This window comes from Staurois parvus, unplaced genomic scaffold (assembly GCF_062004578.1).
Source record: "Staurois parvus isolate SC_StPar_1 unplaced genomic scaffold, SC_StPar_1.0 ptg000928l, whole genome shotgun sequence".
Lineage (NCBI taxonomy): Eukaryota > Metazoa > Chordata > Amphibia > Anura > Ranidae > Staurois > Staurois parvus.
In genome coordinates this window covers 315,368-338,251 of record NW_028318724.1, presented here as the reverse complement: position 1 = coordinate 338,251, position 22,884 = coordinate 315,368, and the positions used below count along the sequence as shown (strand labels likewise).

Sequence of the window (22,884 nt, the reverse complement as noted above, 5' to 3'; positions counted from 1 at the left end):
ATTACACTTCAGCTCTGCATCATCTGAATAACTCTTCTCTATCCCATCACAGGTAATTGTCTGCGAGCAATATCCATCTGTAATATCGCCCATGCCATGTATGAATGCTAATTCACCCTGCACTGCTATATGGTATTGTCTGTGAGCAATATCCATCTGTAATATCGCCCATGCCATGTATGAATGCTAATTCACCCCACACTGCTATATGTAATCTATACTGCTTTTAAAATCCACCTTTAACTGCAGCTGATTCATAACTATCAATGTTCTTATTGGTCATTCTTACTGCTTCAAAAATCTTTAACTCCATATTACTGTGGTGTTTATTTTACTCCTATTGTCTGACCCAAATTTATGAGCTGATCCTAATCTTTACAACTCTGCCCTCCTGCTCTCTTGTCTCTTGTAGTCCTCCTTTGGTGTGAGAAGTTTGCCCTGCTAGCCATGTGTCTCTGCAAAGCCTTCCTAATTGATTAATTGGCAATTCCCCCACCCAACTCAGTATAAATTTCAGTATAAATTTAGGCCTTCCTTGGGGAAAGCACAGCCAGGGTTAGCATTGACATTTATCATCATGGATAAAGTATTTAACGTGGATTAAGAATTACACTTCGGCTCTTCACTTCAGCGAATGCACAAAGCGAGAAACAACAGCAGACAACTTCAAATACTAATCAGACTACAGGTGACCTGTTTCCCCATCCAGCTCTTTCAGCTCTTATCCAGTCTGCTTCTTCAGCTCCCCACTCTGTAACATGCACTCCCTACTCCTCCTTCTCACAGTTGTGCCCCTTCTCTTCAAACTCTCTCTCCTTCGCACCACAGCTTAAATATATCACCCTGACTCCTTTCTTCATCTTATTACTGTACTCATCAACTTCTGATAATTCTGAACTCACACACTAATAAAACCTCCAGGACACTGGAACCTGTCCCTCCATATATAATTCACACTCCCATATTACCTCCCTCACCCTTCTGCTTCTCCTAACATCTGGAGACATTTCCCCAAATCCTGGGCCGCCATCTTTTTCCTTTGATCAACACACCCGGCACCCCCTATCCTCCAACAGCAGCCCCAATCCACACAATCTAGTTACTATTCCTCTTCTTCCTAGAACCAGCCTCCCCTTTTCCTGTGCCCTCTGGAATGCCCGCTCTGTCTGTAACAAACTCACCTCTGTCCATGACCTTTTTATCACAAACTCCTTTAACTTGTTTGCAATTACAGAAACCTGGCTTCATGAATCTGACTTTCCTTCTCCTGCTGCCCTCTCCCATGGTGGTCTCCTCTGGACTCACTCTCCTAGGCTAGTGGATGGAAAGGAGGTGGAGTAGGAATCCTCCTATCCCCTCAAAGCACTTTTCAGGTCCTCCATTCACCTCCCTCTCTGTCCCCCTCCTCATTTGAAGTTCACTGTCGTCTGTTCTCTCCAGTTTCTTTAAGAATTGCTGTGATCTATCGTCCTCCTGGACCGGTATCAAGCTTCCTTTATGACTTCTCTGCCTGGCTGCCTTACTTTCTCTCTTCTGAAATTCCCACTATCATTCTTGGTGACTTCAACATCCCTGTTAATTTTAACACTCCTGCTACTTGTAAACCTCTGAGCCTAACCACTTCTTTTGACCTAAAACAATAGACGCATGCTTCTACTCACTCGAATGGTAACTGCCTCGACATTGTATTCTCCTACCTATGCACCTTTCAACCTCACCAACTTTCCTCTTCCTCTCTCTGATCACTCCCTTATTAGCTTCACTCTCTCCTTGGCTTCCTCCTCCTTGTCCTCCAACTACCAAACAGTTACCCATAGAAACCTTCGCTATGACAAAATCTCAGCCCTGTCCTGCCCCAACCTGGCCACTTCTGTCTACAATAGTTTACTGTCATCCACCCTGGACACATTGGCCCCCCTCACTATACACAGAATTAGGCCCTGACTGCTACAGGCAAACAGACAATACCAGATGCCTCAAAACACGTAGCTGTGCTCTTGAGCGTTTATGGCGTAAGACTAAGACCCAGCAGGACTTCGACCAATATAGATCTGCCCTTCAAAAATACAATTCTTGTCTCCACACTGCCAAACAGACCTATTTTATCACTCTTATTAACACCCTCTCACGCAATCCCCATCAACTCTTTTCTACTCTTTTAAATCTCTACTTCATCCTTCTCTACCTCCACCCACTAACTGACTCACTGCCCAGGAGATCACTAATCACTTCAAAAATAAGACTGATACAATTCGTGACGAGATCTCCACTGTACAGATATCTCCCTCACCCTACACTCCTTGACCACCTGCACAATCTATACTTCCCTTGTTTAACCCAGCTACTATAGAGGAGGTTGGTAAACTGTTTTCTAAAGCCCACCTAACCACCTGCACCCTGTTCCCTCGCAAATACTACGGTCACCCTCTGGCTCTATCCTTCATTCTTTAACTCATATCTTCAATCTCTCTCTTTCTACTGGCATCTTCCCCAACTCTCTAAAACATGCGCTAAAAAAAGCTTACTTAAAAAAGCCTCACTGGACCCCGCCAATCTTGGCAACCTAAGACCCATCTCCTTACTCCCTTTTGCCTCCAAACTCCTTGAACGTCTAGTCTACAACCAGCTGAGCTGCCACCTTATTGAAAATAACCTTCTTGATCCCCTTCAGTCTGGATGTCATCCACAACACTGCACAGAATCTGCTCTCCTAAAACTCACAAACCACTTACTAACCTCTAAAACCAATGGTCACTATTCCGTACTCTTGCTCTTGGACCTCTCCACTGCCTTTGACACAGTTGACCACCCCCTCCTCCTCAAAAAACCCTATTTACTTGATCTCCGTGACTATACTCTCTGTTGGTTTGAATCTTACCTATCTCACCGCACCTTCAGTGTCACTTACAACTCTACTTCCTCCTCTCCTACTCCTCTTACTGTTGGGGTCCCCAAGGTTCTGTCCTATTCTCAATCTACACTTCTTCCTTGGGTCAGCGGATAGCTTCCCATGGTTTCCAATACCATTTCTATGCTGATGACACAGAAATCTATCTCTCTACTCCTCAGCTCACCCCATCAGTTTCCACACATATCACCGATTTACTAACAGACATATAAGACTGGATGTCACTCCACTTCCTAAAACTCAATCTATCCAAAACTGAGCTCATAATATTTCCTCCCCCATGTGCCTCTTCCCCTGATTTCTCAGTCAGGATCAATAGCACCACTATCAACCCATCCCTGCATGCCAAATTGCTAGATTTAACCCTGGATTCTGAACTATCCTTTCAGGCTCACATCTAATCCCTGTCCAAATCAACCTCCGCAACATCTCCAGAATACGCCCCTTCTTAACCAATGATACCACAAAGCTTCTAATTCATGCCCTGCTAATCTCTCGACTCGATTACTGCAACTCCCTCCTCATTGGCTTACCTTTACATAGGCTATCCCCTCTCCAGTCCATCATGAATACTGCTGCCAGGCTCATCCACCATACCAACCGTTAAGTGTCTGCTACCCCTCTGTGCCAATCCCTCCACTGGCTTCCACTCGCTCAACGAATAAAATTCAAAATACTAACAACAACTTACAAAGCCATCCACAACTCTGCCCCCAGCTACATCACCAACCTGGTCTCAAAATATCAACCAAACCGCTCTCTTTGATCCTCCCAAGACCTTCTGCTCTCTACTTCCCATGTCACTTCCTCCCATGCTCGCCTCCAGGACTTCTCCCGAGCTTCTCTCATCCTATGGAACTCTCTACCCCAATCTCTCCGGCAATCTCCTAATCTATCCACCTTTAGACAATTCCTGAAAATCTTTCTCTTTAAAGAACTCTATCCTGCTACTACCTAGTAAACCACCATTTATTTCCTCCATCAGCTCACCCCCCCCCCCCCCCACAGCTATTACATTTTGTATCACTCAACCCTTCCTCCTAGATTGTAAGCTCTAACGAGCAGGGCCCTCTGTTTCTTCTTGTACTAAATTGTTTTGTAACTGTAATGTCTACCTTCATTTTGTAAAGCGCTGTGCAAACTGTTGGTGCCATATAAATCCTGTATAATAATAAGTGGCAAGCTGCTATCCCACAATCGGCCAACTCACCCAAGCTCCTGGACAGTGTCCTCAGGCCAGGATCCTCAATAGTAACAAAAGAACCCTGAGAGTGGAGAGCTCACTGGAAAAGAAATCCTCAAGAGAACAAATCTGCGGCTTGAAAACACTGTATTTATTGAAAATTATGTACCAAATACAAAAAGGCAATAACTTCCTCCACCCTACACAGTAAAAGTCATGATAACGTTGCCATATGGTAAAACACCCACCCGGGCACACAGGCAAACTATCCACACACGGGGCACATTCAGGATGACAATAAATGATTGAATGAGGGGCCATGAGGCCAATGATGACACCAAAAGAGGATTAATGAAAGGTGAAGACTGGGTGATGGATGGATGGTACGGATACTCAGATCAATCAATGATGGTCAAGGGGCAAACACAGACAGGTCAGTAAATACTTGAGACAGTCCTAGTCAGTCCTCATGGGGGTCACGTGCATGTATTACAGACCCATACAGTCCCATGGGGGGTAATCCTCATACATCCGCGAATTAAGATAATTATCACAGGGGTATCAAGTGCAGCGGCAAGCTGCTATCCCACAATCGGCAGCAAGACAGCCAGTAGATATGAGAGAGATATGTAGACATGAGAGAGTCCATCAATCCTCAGTAAAGTCATGTACATTCATCGCAGACCCATATACCTGTAGATCCCATGAGGGATAGTCCACATATATATTCACGGATAATGGTAATTATAGCAATGGTTCCAGGTTTAGACAGTGGGTTGTGGTGACACAATTGTTAATAGAGCAACTCCAGTTGCTGAACATTTTGCAAAATGTCATAATTCACCCCCCATAGGACTCTGGGTTAAGGCTATTTATGCTCTTAACCTATCCAACCGCAGGGGTGACTTTGACACAATTCTCCTACGAAAGGAGGAGTGGATTTTCAAACTTGGATCTTTAGCACCCAGGGGCCTTAATGCTGAATTCAGCTTACAAGTCTTCCTGGATCCATAATTCTATAACTTCATCCTTGTCATTGTTTGTCTCAATGACATCCATCACTATCTACTATATATGCCCATTAGCTATTTTATCCTCTAATACTGGTTAACCATTTAACCGTATGGTTCACTGTCATAGATATTCCATATAAGATGGGGCAACAGTTGCCCTTATATGTGAGTATGATAGTCTGTTTGACTGCATTTGAATTACCTTTCATTTTAATTATTATTGACGTTAGTAGCAGTTTTTGAATTGCTGTAATGACTTCTTCTGCTGTACCACTTTTCTATCTAAACCCGGAAGTGATGAGAGTGTCTCTATAAAAGCCTTTGACATCATGGCCGCGGCATCCTGAAGCAGCTCATATGACTCAGTGGGTGAAACGCATCACAGCAACGTGACAATCACGTCCCCGGAATCCAGGACTCTCCACGCAGCTCCTCCATCTGGTGGAACCGCATCGGACACACCATACTGTCTCAAAGATCCACTTACCCAAGGATGATCACATGCCATGCCTCTATACTGCGACTATGCAGTGGGAGGATAATCCATTTATCCTGTAAACAGCACATGGTGAGCGGACTTTCTTTCTGAACTAGGATGTTAATATACTGGGGAAATCCCCATAGATCGTGACCGCTCGGTTGAGCTACACTTGCCTGATGTCCCTGTTCCTACTACTGGTACACAGTGTTTCATTATAGTCCAATACTAATACTCACTCACCGGCTGCTCTATTACCGATTGTGTCACCACAACCCACTGTCTAAACCTGGCACCATTGCTATAATTACCATTATCTGTGGATATATATGTGGACTATCCCTCATGGGATCTACAGGTACTGTATATGGGTCTGCGATGAATGTACATGACTTTACTGAGGATTGATGGACTCTCTCATGAATATAGTGAATCGCAATTGCTGCTCCCTTTGATCATACAAGTGCACCGCTATGGTCATATGCTTATATTTATCTACTGCTGTCTTGCTGCCGATTGTGGGATAGCAGCTTGCCGCTGCACTTGATACCCCTGTGATAATTATCTTCATTTGCGGATATATGAGGATTACCCCCCATGGGACTATAGGGGTCTGTAATACATGCACGTGACCCCCATGAGGACTGACTAGGACTGTCTCAAGTATTTACTGACCTGTCTGTGTTTGCCCCTTGACCATCATTGATTGATCTGAGTATCCATACCATCCATCCATCACCCAGTCTTCACCTTTCATTAATTCCTCTTTTGGTGTCATCATTGGCCTCATGGCCCCTCATTCAATCATTTATTGTCATCCTGAGTGTGCCCCATGTGTGTGGATAGTTTGCCTGTGTGCCCAGGTGGGTGTTTTACCATATGGCAACGTTGTCATGACTTTTATTGTGTAGGGTGGAGGAAGTTATTGCCTTTTTTGTATTTGGTACATAATTTTCAATAAATACAGTGTTTTCAAGCCGCAGATTTGTTCTCTTGAGGATTTCTTTTCCAGTGAGCTCTCCACTCTCAGGATTCTTCTGTTGCTATTGAGGATCCTGGTCCTGAGGACACTGTCCCAGATCTTGGGTGAGTTGGCACATTATATTACTAATATTTAATTTTATTTTTGTTGCAGGGGATCCCATTCTGGTTTTATCCACTTTTTTATGACCATGTAGGTGGTCATGATGTTTTTACAGATCAGGGGGAGTGGTTATAATGTTTTGGCTGATCATGATGTGGTCATAATGTTTTTGCTGATCAGTAGTAATATACATTTTTTTAGCTTATTATAGGGATGATTATAATGTTTTTGCAAATTATGGTAGTCATAATGTTTTGGCTGACCATGTTAGTCACAATTTTTTGGCTGATAATGGGGGTGGTCATAATGTTTTACATAATCAGTGGACACAATTTGGTTAAAAATAATGTTTACTTTCCACACAAGGTGAAATCAAAAAATGATATGTAAAATAAACATAAGTTGTTTAGCCCAGAAACGAAAGTCCTCCTTTCGGGCATGCCTGAAGAAGTCACTTGAGCGAGGACACCGTGCAGCCCCGTGGTGTCAGTTTCGTTCAAGGAAGTTATGATGAGAGGATGATTTGTTCCTACCAGGGGCGGACTGACAACTCATGGGGCCCCTGGGCAATAGGGGATCATGGGGCCCCTGTGTCCTTGCCCGAACTCAAAAAAGCCTATGAAAAAGGAGGTACCAGGGGCATCTCATGGGGCCCCCTACTGACCCCGGGCCCTCGGGCAGCGCCCGACTTCCCAAATGGTCAGTCCGCCCCTGGTTCCTACAGTTATTGATTTTAATGCTCATACACCAGTCTGTCCGGTGTCTTTGTAAAAATGTGGATTTACTTTTATTTGAATAAAAGCGGGTTTTATACTGTTTTACACTATGGAGAACTTTCATTTTATTTTTGTGATTGCTACTATTGGGGTATATTGAGGATAGGAGCAGAGATCAATGGTGTGGCAACAGGAGGGGAGAACCACATGAGGATCTTTTCTCATAAGCACTAATAGACCCGTATGAAAATATATGTCTATATTTAAGATGAGCGGCCATTCTGCACATAGGTGAAGCATGGTTTTTTAAATGCACAGTGAGGTGGAGTGAACTCATTTGGATTAGTTACTTAAAGAATTGCACGGATTGAGAAATGTATGAACATTACACTTTTTTTTTTACGTTTCATTTTTGCACGGACATTTATTTGACAGCACTTTAGTGATTAACAAGTTATTTCACTGACAGCATTGGCACTTTGGTATCAAATCCCACTTATAAGTGATATTGTGTTAATTTTGGATTATTCATTAATGCACTTATGGATAAATATTGTTTGGAGCACTTTTGTACTTGCATTTTAATGACGGAATTGGAATGTGATTACATGATTTTCTAATTTTATTTTAAGTGTCATTTATATTTTTCATTAATGTAAATAATATAAACTTTGGTAAATTATATTAATAACAGATCAATATATTCCAAAGCCTACATCATCGCTCCTTAAGAATGTAGCACTGAGAAATAATTAATTCTTTGAAATGGGAGCTGCTATTATACAGCTATTACCCAGAGATAAATATCACATATGTGAAAATAAATATAACCACAATAATAGCGCTCACAAAATATAACTAATTGAGTAAATAAAATGAATAATAATTATAATAATATTAATAAAATTAATCCACCACCAAAGAAATAAAATGTGTGGAAAACAAAACAAATTCAAATAATAGATCCTCATTAAAGTCCATTCAATAAAGTCCACATAAAGTATATATGATCTTCAATCAAATGAAGTTATGGAATCTTTAACTTTTCTTTCACCAATATATATTTTCCAGTGCTCAACACCCCATCAAAGTGAAAACTTACCAGATACATGTGAAATACCAGCATATCTTTTATAAACTCAGTAGATGTAATACACTCCACAGCATAACATTCCTGTATACCAGCTGAAGGATCCAATACACTCCATAGGTCACATGTGAATAAAGAACACTCTCCATAGCGTAATACCGTTTGAAACAATTTATTCCAACAAATACCCCCATAAAAACAGCACTCACATTGTGTCAGTACAGCAAAAGATTTATATTTTTCATTGGTTTTTAACAGAGTGGTGTGAGTGGTAGTGTAAAGATTAATTCCCCCATATACAGTATATGCACCATAGTAAGTTATGAGCTTGGTGAACAAAGTTTGAGACAAAAAAGAATGGTATTGGTTGCATTATGTTTGATGAAACATAGAAATGGATGGTCTACTATAAACTGCCTAATGGCTGATTTTGGTTGAATAACAACTCCAGTTGCAGCTGCTGCTTCAGTTCCTTCTTCATTAACCTCAATGAAGGCTTTATGGATCATTTTTGACACATAGAGGCCAATGTCAGATATACCAGATAAATTTGCTTTGTGGCTGAAGGCGTCCAGCATTCCCATGTTTTTTAATTGTGATGTTAGATCATAGCTTTCTTCTGTCTTAAAACGTGGAATGTGCACCTCTAATTTTATCATTTGCATATTTTTAGGATCTGTCGATTTCATCAATAACTCCAAATTTATCTGTTTAATAACCTAAAAAAAGTTGAATAATAAAGATTATCATTAGGGGTTATAAAATAGAAATTATATAGTTTGCAAGGAACTTGTCACAGTAGTCAGTTAAAACTTGTGTACAGATAACCAGTGTGATGATAGGAGGTGACACTTAATGAGAATTCCAAAATTTTACATAATTATGTTGAAAAAAATGGTTAGAAGCTTGGTCCTAACAAACATTAATATTAGGATGAAATTGTATTCTTTGCATAATCTGAAAATCTGTTTTAATTTTCTTATCTTAAAGCTGAGCTCCAGTCAAAATATTAATAAAAAAAAAAAATCAGCAGCTAAAAAAACTGTAGCTGCTGACTTTTAAAAAATAGCCACTCACCTGTTCCTCGATCCAGCAGTGTCCTCACTACAGCTGCTTTCACTGGCCATCCTATCTTCCCTGTGCCAGTATCTTCAGTGTGGGCACTCGGCTGTGACAGCTTGAGCCCGCATAGCCAGGCACCCACTGAGCCGCTCCTTGTGAATGGTCCTGTACTCTTCAGGGACCTGTCACGTGTCCCAGAAGATGACGGGGGGGGGGGGCGACTTCCACTTCCAATTGCCTAGGCAATCACAGTGGAAGTAGGAGCAGGTACCTGTCAAATTCGGGAAACCCTCCCCCCGCTCCCCAAAGGTGCAAATCCTTACTGGGGAGCGGGGGACAAGGCCTTTAAGCAGAACTTCCCTTTTTGGCTCTGCTCTGCTTTAACTAGTTGCCGACCGCAGATAGCCGAATGACGGCTGCACTGCTGCCGGCCAGTTCTGGGTGGACGTCATATGACGTCCTCCCAGAATGCGCTCTCCTGCGTGCCCCGGCGATCTCCGTGATTGCTGTGTCCTACGGACACAGCTGATCACGTGATGTGGTAAAAGGCCAATCACAGCTGCCTTTTACCACGTGATCAGCCGTGTCCAATGACACGCTGATCACCAGGAAATTCAATTGACGGTTCTCGGCTGCACTTTCCTCACGCTGTCAGATCGTGAGGAAAGTACTGCCGAGAACCAGCAGTTGTCAGAGCGCGGATCGGCACCGATCATCAGGGCACTGATGATCAGTGCCCTGATGATCGGTGCCCAGCAGTGCCACCCACAAGTTCCGCCCACCTGTGCCCAGCAGTGCGCCCACTAGCTCCGCCCACCTGTGCCCAGCAGATCACCCACCTGTGCCCAGCATTGCACCCACCTGTGCCACTCTGCAGTGTCACACACCTGTGCCCAGAAGTGCCACCTACCTGTGCCCAGCAGTGCCACCCACCTGTGCCCACCCACCTTTGCCCACCAGTGCCACCCACCTGTGCCCACCCACCAGTGCTGCCCACCAGTGCCACCCACCAGTGCAGCCCAGCAGTGCTGCCAGTCAGTGCCACCAGTCAGTGCCCAGCGGTTGTGCCAGTCAGTGCCGCCAGTCAGTGCCCAGCAGTGATGCCAGTCAGTGCCGTCTATCAGTACCCATCATCAGTGTCACCTATCCGTGACACCTCATTAGTGCTGCCTATCAGTGCCGCCTATCCGTGCCACCTCATTAGTACTGCCTATCAGTGCCCTTTAGTGCTGCCTATCAGTGCCCATCATTGCCGCCTATCAGTGCCCATCAGTGCTGCCTCATCAACGCACATCAGTGAAGGAGAAAAATTACCTGTTTGAAAAATTTTATAATAGTAACAAAGAAACTTTTTTTTTTTCAAATTTTTTGCACTTTTTTTGTTTATAGCGCAAAAAGTAAAGCGCCCAGTGGCGATTAAATACCACCAAAAGAAAGCTCTATTTGTGAGAAAAAAAGGATAAAAATTTCACATGGGTACAATGTTGCATGACCGCGCAATTGTCAATCAAAGTGCGGCAGCGCTGAAAGCTGAAAATTGGCCTAGTAAATAAGGGGGTAAAAGTGCCCGGTAGGCAAGTGGATAAGTAATACAGGTTTTGTTAATGCCTGCTGTAAAATTCATGGTAATGGGCATTAGTTTGATACAGTGCCTTTCATTTTGAACAGCACCCCAACAGACCTACCTTGCAGAGGACCGCAGCACATGGTAAACACTAACATGCAATACAAAAATGTTGCAGGATTGATTTCTGGTCCATTTATGATGTATTTGGTAGGTCATTCAAATGAATAGGCACCCATAATGTGGTGCTCAATAATGCACAATGTAACCATTGTGGATGGATTCCTATAGCTCTCTAAAAAGTAAAGAAGACACAACCGGGGATATAAAATCAATATTGTTGGCTATACCATTATGACTCCAGGCCTCGTGCCTTTCTGTTTAGTCCAATTAGTTCAGAGGTGTACTCAGCTTGGAGCACTGCTATGTATTGACAGGCAATGAATGCTATAGCACCCCAGATGCTCAGGAGGGGTGCGGACATAGGAATGGTTTATGTGCATCCTACCCCCCCCCTCCCCATACGTTCTGACGTCACCTTGACTTTCTGATTTGCATGCTTGTTCCAGGTCAGTGACTGAAGTCAGAGCCACAACAAAAAAAACTTTCTCAGAAGGACCACAGTAATGATATCCTATATATTCTTAATTTTTGAGAACCTAATTCACTCCTCTCTTTACTAAATTGCATGCAGGCTGATATCAGTATGTTTCAAGCTTCTTTCTTACTCCATGTTGTTATAGAGATACTAGCATGTTGTCTTGTGTGTTTGGGGAAAGGGAAATGAATGACCCCTGCTAAAAAAAAGTGTCAAAAGTTAGTTACGCCCAAGCACCTAAAATTGTCCCACCCCCAAATACTCGAGCATATGAACATAAACACAAGCATTGGGGGGCTCCTACACACAAAAACATAAATGACACTATACATGTTACATATTGCAGCACATACCAAATGGAAAGCAATAATTGTCCATTATTTAGAGTTAACTCTAAACTGATGACCTATAAGAGCTTTTAAAGCATTGCTGAAATGTTGCACTTGCTAAACCGCTGTGCTAATATCGTGTGATAATAAAAATTTTGGAGTACCACTATTACATTTTTTAGGGTCTCTGCATTAAAAAAATGTATGTTTTGGGAGTTTTAAGTAATCTTAAGGCCTAAAATGATTTTTTAAACTTGTGTGTAAAAAACACAAAAAAAAGGCTCTGGCAGAGAAAAGTTAAAAAGGCCTAACAGAGGTGTCCCTAGGGTTGGTGTCACCCGGTGCAATAACACTTGGTGACACCCCCTCCAACAATCCCCGCAGAATGGATCGGATCTGCGGATTGAGCATAATGGATCAGACTCCGATCCATTATGCTCAATCCGCAGATCCGATCCATCCTGCGAGGATCATCGACTTTCTTTACAACTTACCTTTTCTTGGAGCGGGTCCAGTGTAGCGGCAAGATGTGTCTCCCATGTAGATTTGTCCCCCCTGAAGCAACTGCGCATGTCCTGGTTGAATCTGGGACATGCGTAGTTGCTTCAGGGGGACATATCTACATGGGAGACACATCTTGCCGCTATACCGGTGTCAGCCCGTATAGGTTGCTTGCCGACGATCCCGCAGGAATTCTGAAAGCATGTCTTTTAAGGGAATTGTGCATTTTTTGTGTATGTTGCCTTTAGGCCACAGTGGCGTCCCGAGGCAGGTGCGAGGTGTGCGGTCCGCACTGACTGACACTGACCGCACAGGGTGACACCGGACCCGCTCCAAGAAAAGGTAAGTTGTAAAGAAAGCCAACGATCCCCGCAGGATGGATTGTCAGCTTGCTTTACAACTTATCTTTTCTTGGAGCGGGTCCGGTGTCACCCCGTGCGGTCAGTGTCACTCGGTGCGGACCGCACACCCCGCACCTGCCTCGGGACGCCACTGAGGCCTAAAGGCAACATACACAAATAATGCACAATTCCCTTAAAAGACATGCTTTCAGAATTCCATAAACCTGCTTTCCCCCCCTACCTTAACCATACCTGGCCACATGCCCTTGATGTGGGTAAGGTAACTTCTTGGGGGTGCTCCCTAAGTAAAGCATGTTGTCCCCATGTTGATGAGGACATGGGCCTCTTCCTCACATTCTTGGCCCAGTGGATGTTGGGGGTTTGTGGAAGAACCCCCAGATATCAATTCCCCCATATGAATGACTAAGGCATACATTTGGTTACTCATTCTCATGTAAAAGATGAAACGTAAATAAGTATACTTCATATTTGAAAAAGTTATTTTATTTTAACACCAGGGGTAGGTGATCCAGGGAGTATCCAGTTGCCTCCTGGGGGATCAAAAAGGATTTTTTTCCCCCATTGGAACAAATTGGATCATGCTTTATTGGGGGGGGGGTGCCTTTCTGTGGATCACCTATGGGTATAAGATTGTGTATACTGAGGTTTTCAATATAATTTTTTTCTCTGCTAGTTCAACTACTGTGTAATTCTATCAACAGTCATGACATCTAGCCATGTAGATCCACATGAATCATGACAAATGACAATCCAGACGACCTACCAAAGCAAAACGCGCTGAACCACTGATATGTTTCAATGGACTCCTTGCTGCAAAGTACATTTTTGCAGCTGAATGTAAACAATTGGGCAGTGGATCCCAGGTTACATCATTTACTAAATATGGCCATGGCCATATCTGGCCAATGACATTTTGTGGGATCCCTGGTTTGTTTACATTCAGCTGCAGGACCAGAAAATGTCATTCATGGCAAAGAGTTCAATGGGTGCTCATTGTCTTCGGCGGTTGTTTTGTTTTGCCACATCATCAGAATCTCATTCATCATGCTTGACATTGATCTCCAGCACTGGATAATGTGACTGATGATGGATTTACACCCTGGGACAATTTTTTTTAAATATGTGTGGACTCAAATGTGTGCATTTTTAATTAACATTCTCATTTTTATTTTTGAATTAGTAACCAGAGGTATTACGTTGCCCTACTCTTTCTTGTTTAGGGACGCTAGACATCTGGTGGCCCCCGTTATTTTAAAGTAACTTCCAGGTTCCAATTGGTCCCCCCCAGCAGACCCCCACATCCACCTGGTCAGGGATGTTGGGAAGATGCCCTTGTCCTCATCAAGAGGGGGGAAAGTATTGTGCCAGTGGCCTGACAACAAGGTACCATTTCAATGTTGAGAGCATGTGGTTGAGAGTATGTGGTGCATGCCTAAAGCCCACCCAACACCATTTCTGTTCCTCAGTCCAGAGTAACTGTTAGCTGTCATTCACTGTTCTAAACATATAGTGAAAAATGAATCTCTCTTTTACCTATTTCATAGATCAAGTTTTTTAGCATTCTTGTCTAAAGGCAAGCCTCATCCATCGGCAATATGTATTCATTCCTAGCTACCATAAAAAAAATTGTATCACTCTTTAAATAATATTCATGTGAAAATGTAGCGAACCATGCATTGGAGGTTATTTACTAAAGTTGAAGAGTGCAAAATCCGGTGCAACTCTGCATAGAAACCAGTCAGCGTTGATGTTTTACTGTCGAAGCTTAACTGAACAAGCTGAAGTTAGAAGCCGACTGGCTACCATGCACTGATGCACCAGATTCTGAGTGCACCAGTTTTAGTAAATCTACCCCAATGACGTCTACCTCCAGACATGAAAAATTATTCATAAAAGAGACTACAAAATTATAAATATTTGTCTTTCAGGTATTTGTTCCATGCACTTTTGTATTTTGGTGACAAATATATGTAAATATAAATAAGTAAAAAATTGCTGTGTAAATGCCTCAAGAATTTTCATGGCTGTCACAAATAATCACCATATTGTTGTTTTCCTATTAGTAGTCATAATGCTGTATTTCCTGACAGCTCCATGTCAGCACAGCTGGATGAGGCCCCACCCACCCTTTACATGATCAGGACATATCTATAAATTTTCAGCTCACCTCAGCCTCGGCGTTCCTTTTTCTATTCTATGGTCAGGACAGGTGGCTTCTCCTCTCCAAGCTGGTCTTAACTGTCCGTCTAGGTGAGGTCTGCTGCTGGACGCAGTCCCTGCTTTTTACTGGTAACAGCATTTCTGAAAGGGAGCCCCGCTGCTGGTCCTCAGGGTGGCATCATGCTGTGTTTAAACAACCAGCTTGTGGGGTGCTGGGGTGGTGTGCAGAGTCCCTCCTATGGCTGCTGGTGGAGGGCTGGGTCCCTTCTATGGCAGCTACTTGCTGTGCTGCTGGGGCGACTGGCAGAGTTGCTCCTGTGGCTGCTGGTGGAGGGCTGGGTCCCTTCCATGGCAGTTACTTGCTGTGCTGCTGGGGCGACTGGCAGAGTTCCTCCTGTGGCTGCTGGTGGAGGGCTGGGTCCCTTCCATGGCAGTTACTTGCTGTGCTGCTGAGGCGACTGGCAGAGTTCCTACTGTGGCTGCTGGTGGAGGGCTGGTCCCTTCAATGACAGCTGCTTGCTGGGGTACTGTGGCAGCAGACAGAGGCTCTTTGTATCTGCTACTAGGGGCAAGCCCACTTGATCTCTGCACTTTTCAGGCACTTCCCAGGTAGAGATGCTGGCTAGTGTGGAGGTCTGCTCTGGGCATGTGCAGAGCTGCCCAGCTAATCAGGGGAGGGGGAGGCGGAGTCATGCTTAAGGGAGCCAAATTTAAAGATGCTTCTGTCTCAGCTGTATCTGCTGCTAAGCTGTGTTCTCTTTGCAGTCTGCCTGTGCCTGCTGTTCTCCTCCCCTCAGGTATGCCTTGCTATCCCAAGGCTTTGTCCTGTGTGTTGCCTGCTGTATATTGTTGTACTTACTATGGCTCTTTGATTTATCTTGCACCGTACCAACATGCCTACCCCCTCTAAAGACCAGCGCTCACAGAGAATGTAGGGGAGATATCGACGGATGCATTTTTGAAGGATTCCAGTGTTGGCAGACTAATTTCTACTTTTGGTCTGTGCTATCCCAGCTCCTCAGGTCTCAGTCACAATTCTTCTCGACAAACAGAAGAAAGAAGCCCGGAAAGGAGTAGGAGACATTCAGCCTAACGGGAAGATCAACGCTCCCATAGGAGGACAGAGACGTCTCATTCCCATTCTGCCTCAAAAGGTCAACACTCCTCATTGAGATATCACAGAGATTCGCATTATGAGCAGCCCAGAGCAGGAGGATGCTGGGCATGCCCTAAAATACCACTGGGTAAGACCGCATGTGAGGATTGCTTAAAAGAAGCAACCAAATGCCAAGAGCCTGATAAAGACGAGATGGTTTCTCTAATGAAGCAGGCATTTGAAGAAACGGTAAAGGTGTTTGCATCTCAGATGAAGGCTTCGGCTGCCACTCAAATGATTCCAGAGACCCAGGAGCCTGCGGCTTCTAATGCAGCTCTCTGAGGAGGATTGCCAGTATGATGGTTTTGGCCATGGAGGTCTGGATTCAGAAATCGGAAGTGGTGGTGTAGAATGACCTGGGTAAAGCTGAGGTCCTGTCCTTGTTCACCAATTTAAAGCTAACAGCTTCTTTTATGGCCCAGGCATCCATTGATCTGGTTAAGTTGCTGGCCAAAGTTATGCTGAATGCAGTAACTGCCAGATGATCCCTTAGGCTGAGGCCCTGGGTGGCAAACCCAGCATTCAAACAGGGATCGTGTAAGATACCATTTGAAAGGAAATCCCTGCTTATGAAGTAAATTAAACAAAGCCATTGCTAAGGAAACAGGTGGTAAATCGGGGTTTATTCCCCAAGATCAGAGGTTGCTACGCAGGAGAGGCACAGTTTACAGAAATTCACCAAGGACCAGAGGCAGAGAAGCTAAGTATTACAGGGAATTTCAATGGCCAAACTCCACTGCAAACCGCAAGTCAAAGAGACCAGCTTCTTCCCTGGGACAAAAGTCTCAGAAAACCTTTTGACTATCCACCAGCTCACACTTCTCGTGTTATTCAAGTTCCTTCAAGTGTGGGCACAAAGTATAAAGGACCATTGGGTGATCTCTGCGATCAGGTACAGTCACAGCTAGAAGTTTCCCAGGCGTCATCACAAAATTTTTGTCCCGACAAAGATGCCTTTGTTGAAGGAAAAACAAAATGTCTCGTGGGAATATGTAGAAACTCTCCTGAATTAGGGGGTAATAGTCGCAGTTCCCCAACAAGAGCATTTTTCTGGAACCTACTCTCCTCTGTTTTTTGGGGGGGGGAAATCAGGGGCTTGGAGGCCGTGATAGACCTCAGGATGGTCCGTTTAGGACAGGTTCATCAGGAAGGACCGATTCAAGATGGAATCACTGCAAACAATCCTGAATATCATACAGTTGGGAGATTGGCTTCTGTCAGTGGATCTCAAGGATACGTATTTCCATGTGCCTGATTGCAGTGGGACAGCTCCATTACCAGTTTGTATGTGTCAGGGATCCCCTCGATCCCCGCCGCGATGGTCCCGGCGCAGGCGCAGTATGCCGCCCTGTGCAGGGACGCGGGCTCTAGGTCCGGGCCGGCCGCGGCGCGTGAGTTCGCGCATGCGCAATAGGAGCCGCGGCCGCCCGCTGGGCACCAATGGCAGCGCAGGGCGCGATATTTAAACGGCCCTGAGCTGTCATTCAGTGCCTTCTGGTCTTGTCCTTGCCCTGTATCCTGTATCCTGTATCTGAACCTGAACCTGTAAGTTGCTGACCCGGATTGTACCTGACCACTGCTGAATTCTCCTGCCCAGACCCTTGCTTTGCCTGACCTCTCTTCCGTATGTCCCCTATTGGATCTGACCTACTGTTGATGACCTGGCGTGTGACCCGACTATTCTCTGCCCGCTGCCTTGTACCGTGCTGTCCTCCCCGTTACCGACCCGGCTTGCCTGACTCTGCACTTGCTCCGCCATCCATCCATCCATCCATCCATCCATTCCTCTCAGCGGGGTTCCCAGACCTCCTCATATCAGGCTCTCTCCCGTGGGAGCCCCTGGCGACCACCCCTACCACTGACGGGTGTCCTCAGTAAGCACGACCTGGTCCCGGGGTACTCCAAGTCCATCCCCACCATCAGGGGCTCTGGTGAACAAGTACTCTGGGACTTAGACTCCGTGCGCTGGGGACGCCTGATTAGTGGAGTGCTAGTGGTGTCGCCAGGCGGTCCCTTACAGTATGTCTGACCTTTGGGCTGACCACATCTCCCAAAGTGTTCACAAAGATTCTTTTGGACTTGGTGGCATACCTGAGGTTGCAGGGCATCAAAATATATCATTATTTAGATGACATTCTGCTAATAATAAGGATTTTGGGCAGAACATTCAGATCACACCCCAGATGAAATCAGGTTTGGATTGGCTTTCCAAACAGCATAATTTTCTTCAGTGCCACTCCTTGCTCATGATACAGTGGCGAATAATCCAATTGGATGCCAGCGAAATAGGCTGGGGAGCCCTATGTGAAAACCACTGGGCTCAAGGTCAATGGGCATTAAATTCTGCCAATCTAGTTTCCAACATTCTGGAATTGAGGACAGCCTTCCAGGCTCTCCTAGCTTTTAGAAGTCTGATTCAGGGAGCACCTGTTCTTATGAAACTGGACAATACAACAGCAGTGGCCTACATCCACATGCAGGGAGGCATCTGCAGTGTTTCTCTCCTGAGAGAGGTTACCCCAATTATGGAAAAGACTCAATCCAACTTACAGCTGCTAACAACAGTATATGTGCCTGGTCATTTGAATATTCAGGCAGACTACCTGTCCAGAATGAACCTGGACAACAAAGAGTGGGTTCTGTTGCCACAAGTCTTTCAGAGCTTAGTGGCATGGGCCTTTCTCCCGGAGGTGGACCTGTTTGCCTCTCCAGAAAATACCATGATTTTTTGCCAAGTACAGTCACCCACAAACTATGGGGGTGGATGCATTGACAGCAGAATGAAACTTCAGGACAGCATACACCTTCCCTACGATTCTGATGATCCTCAACTTTCTACACAGAGTGCGTCAGCAGAGGGTGTCCATTCTGGCGGTAGTGCCGATTGACCCAAGAGACCCGGTATCCGCTGCTTCTCTCATTGAGCATCAGAGAACCACACCCTTTACCAGTGAGCTGGATCTTCTAATGCAGGGGCTAATTTGTCACCCAGCTCCTGAGAGACTCAACCTGTTGGCCTGGGTCTTGAAAAGTGAAGGCTAATCAAGCTAGGATGCTCAGCGAGGGTTACGGATACTCTGATGAAAGTCAGAAAAGACAGCAACAACAGCACCTATAGCAGGATATGGAACACGTTTATGGAGTTTGCAAGTAAGTATGACTTTTCTCCAGACTCTCCAAGAGCCTGCCACATACTGGAATTCCTCCAGGTGGGATTGGAGTTGGGCCTTTTTGTGATTACATTGAAAGCGCACATGTCAGCCATCTTTGCTTTTACTGGTATCCTTAGATAATTTAGTGGTTCAGTTCTGCAAAGAAGCTATCTGCCTAAGACCACCCAGGTCTCTGATATTTCCAAAGTGGGACTTGAGTTTTGGACATTCTTTCATCAGACACCTCCAGTCATTCTGTCTCTCTATGGCATCTCTCTTTAAAAGCAACTTTTCTTGTGGAAATAACATCAGCTAGAAGGGTATCAGAGCTTGCTTAGTAGCTTTAGGGTTTAAAGAACCCTTCCTCTCTTTCTATCCAGATAAAGCGTTTTTGAGACCGATGCTGAGATTTGTACCTACGGTTGCCTCCAAGTTTCACATCTCTGTCAGAATTTCTATGAAAAGAACTATATTTCAATATTTTCTCCAGCTGAAATCATGGTTGTTTTAAACTGAATACGCCCCTAAAATCCAGGGTCACTTTCAGGTCTCAGTTCACGCAAGCGGCAATCTCTTTCCCAACTGAGATAGTGTACAGAATTCAGGGAAACAAGGACATTTCTCAGAACATGGACAATGGGAAAGTCCCCTTCAAAGTACTGTAAACCCATGATAGACAATTTCTATAGTACAACTGGTCTTCCATTGTTTTGAGCAATAAAAAGAAACAACAATCCAAATACAGTAGAATATGTTTGTAATTCTATTCCATAAATGCTGCATACACAGATGGCCATTATCCAAAGGTTGAAGAACATTGTGTACTTTAACTAAATAGTCAACATGCCAGAGACTCCAAAATCCAGCTAGAAACTCAAGAAAAGGAATTATATTTTTCAGAAGTGTATGAAAATAAAATGAGATACTTGTGAAAACTTGCAGGAAAAGGCTAAAAAAATAGTTTGAAATAGAATCTTATAATATTTGAAGGAAGACTGGAAGGGAAGTTGTAATCCCATTATATATTTAGAAATTTAACTTTTTGTATGTGTGTGTATTTTGAAATATTGTATGTGTGCTGCCATATCTATACTCAATAAGTAGGGAAGTCTGCAAACTATTAGGTTTTTATGTATGTACAGTATATGAATATGTGTGTATGAATGTACAGTTGTGTTCAAAATAATAGCAGTCAGACACCACTAACCTGATCAATCACTGTTTTTGGTAGAAATGATATTTCTACATGGCAAATAATTTACTAGCAGGTGTAGTAGAGTAATAGAAATCCAACAGACCCAACAGTCATCACATGCATGCTGCTGATTCTGTGTAATTGAATCACTAATTGAAAGGGGCATGTTCAAAATAATAGCAGTGTGGAGTTCTATTAGTGAGGTCATTCATTCTTTGAAAAACAGGTGGCGATTATTGCCCTTATTTAAGGAAAGAAGGAAGGCAGCAAATGTTGTACATGCTGGTTACAGTGCATTTCTCTCTGAAATTCTGAGGAAAATGGGTCGTTCCAGACATTGTTCAGAAGAACAGCGTACCTTGATTAAAAAGTTGATTGGAGAGCAGAAAATGATAGGCTGCTCAGCTAAAATGATCGCAAATGCTTTAAAATGGCAACCAAAACCTGAAAGACGTGGAAGAAAGCGAAAAACTACCATTCGAATGGATAGAAGAATAGCCAAAATGGCCAGGACTCAGCCAACAATCAGCTCCAGGAAGATCAAAGAAGGTCTAAAGTTACCTGTGAGTACTGTTACAATTAGAAGACGCCTATGTGAAGCCAAGCTATCTGCAAGAAGCCCCCGCAAAGTCCCACTGTTGAAAAAAAGACGTGCTGAAGAGGTTACAATTTGCCAAAGAGCACAATGACTGGCCTAAAGAGAAATGGCGCAACATTTTGTGGACTGATGAAAGTAAGATTGTTCTTTTTTGGGTCTAGTGGCCGGAGACAGTTTGTCAGATGACCCCCAAACACTGAATTCAAGCCACAATACACTGTGAAGACAGTGAAGCATGGTTGCGCAAGCATCATGATATGGGGATGTTTCTCATACTACTGTGTTGGGCCTATTTATTGCATACCAGGGATCATGGATCAGTTTGAATACATCAGAATACTTGAAGAGGTCATGCTGCCTTATGCTGAAGAGGAAATGCCCTTGAAATGGGTGTTCCAACAAGACAACGACCACAAACACACCAGTAAACGTGCAACATCTTGGTTCTCACCTAGCTGTGCTGCCGTGGAGCCCATCAGGAAAGGAAAATTATGGTAAGCATTTAAATTTTCAGTTTTTTCCTGAAATACCTCAATCCAAAAAATGGCACAACTATGGCCAATAGTTTGAGCTGACAATTATAGGAAATAAACCTATTAGACATTTTTTTGTGATGGCTGTACAAATGCCAGAGTCATGCCCACAGTGAATTTTTAATAAACAGACCTCTAAATATGATTAATAAACATAAACACTATTAAGTAATACTTATTAAATAAACTATAATCTCACCTTTTGTAGACCAAAAATGTTATTAGGTAAAAATATGAACATGCTGAAATCATTATTTTCATATGGCAGTTCAATAAACTGAGCATCCAATTCTTCTACAATTCCATGATTAAATCTTTGAGTTTGTCTCATCATTGGCACTGTTATTTTTACATCCTAAGAAGGAATATAAATAATTGTAAATAAAATATTTTTAGACAGGCTTTGTCTATGTATTGCGAGTTATTTCACTATTGCATAAAATGTATTATAGAGCATTGTAAGAACCAATAACTAAAAACAATAGTTTACATTCTTATGTAAGTTGTGCATCCTATTTAGAATAAAATAAATATATAGTATAGAGGGAGGAAGTTCATTTATAAAGGGAACAAAACTATAACATTTGGGGTAACCAAAAACAGGCATGTGAATAGCATTTGTCTATTGCAAATAAAATGGAATAAGTGAGCGCTTTTCAAATAAAGCAGCTAGGCACACAGGATAACCAATAACAATCCTCACAAGAACATTAATAAAAAAGTGCAGCGCTAAAATAAAAACAGAAAATACATAAGAGTACATAAAAAATAAATTAAAACAAATATATGTATATATATATATTAATAGTCCCAGTAGAGATGACATAAAGTGAGAAATGCACACTAACCAGATGTGCACATATAATGTGCAGCAGTGCGGATATCCTACAGCTCAGCAAATGGTCATCAGGGTGGCAAAGATAGGCAGATTCACTCGGACAGAAAGGATCCACGGATGGCACACAGATGAACAAAAAAGTTCCCCTTGAGGACAGAACCAGGCACAACTCCACCAAAGGGCAAGACTCCTCCACTGGGCAGAGCGGGCCGTGGTGTCTAGAAAAAGAGATGCTCCCCGCAAGGGGTCAAGACAAAAAAGTGCCCATAGTGATGTATTGTTTGGTAAACAGCATTTATTGAAAACAAATGACAGTAGCAAGGGGATGCATCCGATACAAAATTGCAGTGTGCAAAAGGACTAA

General features: G+C 43.5%; 2 protein-coding genes across 2 annotated transcripts in view; both read right to left on the bottom strand.

Moving 5' to 3' along the window:
* Positions 1-1,275, bottom strand: part of LOC149441980 (leukocyte elastase inhibitor-like) — an 81,079-nt gene extending 79,804 nt beyond the window's left edge. The window contains exon 1 of the mRNA XM_089656673.1: positions 1,182-1,275. Coding sequence (XP_089512799.1) covers positions 1,182-1,248 — 67 coding nt within the window. The 5' untranslated portion in view covers positions 1,249-1,275. The remainder of the gene's footprint in view (positions 1-1,181) is intronic.
* Positions 1,276-8,628: 7,353 nt separating this feature from the next.
* LOC149441979 (serpin B11-like) overlaps positions 8,629-22,884 on the bottom strand; it is a 45,751-nt gene continuing 31,495 nt past the window's right edge. Inside the window, exons 7-8 of the mRNA XM_089656676.1 lie at positions 21,882-22,037; positions 8,629-9,191 (exon numbers count right to left, since the gene is read on the bottom strand). Coding sequence (XP_089512802.1) covers positions 8,793-9,191; positions 21,882-22,037 — 555 coding nt within the window. The 3' untranslated portion in view covers positions 8,629-8,792. The remainder of the gene's footprint in view (positions 9,192-21,881; positions 22,038-22,884) is intronic.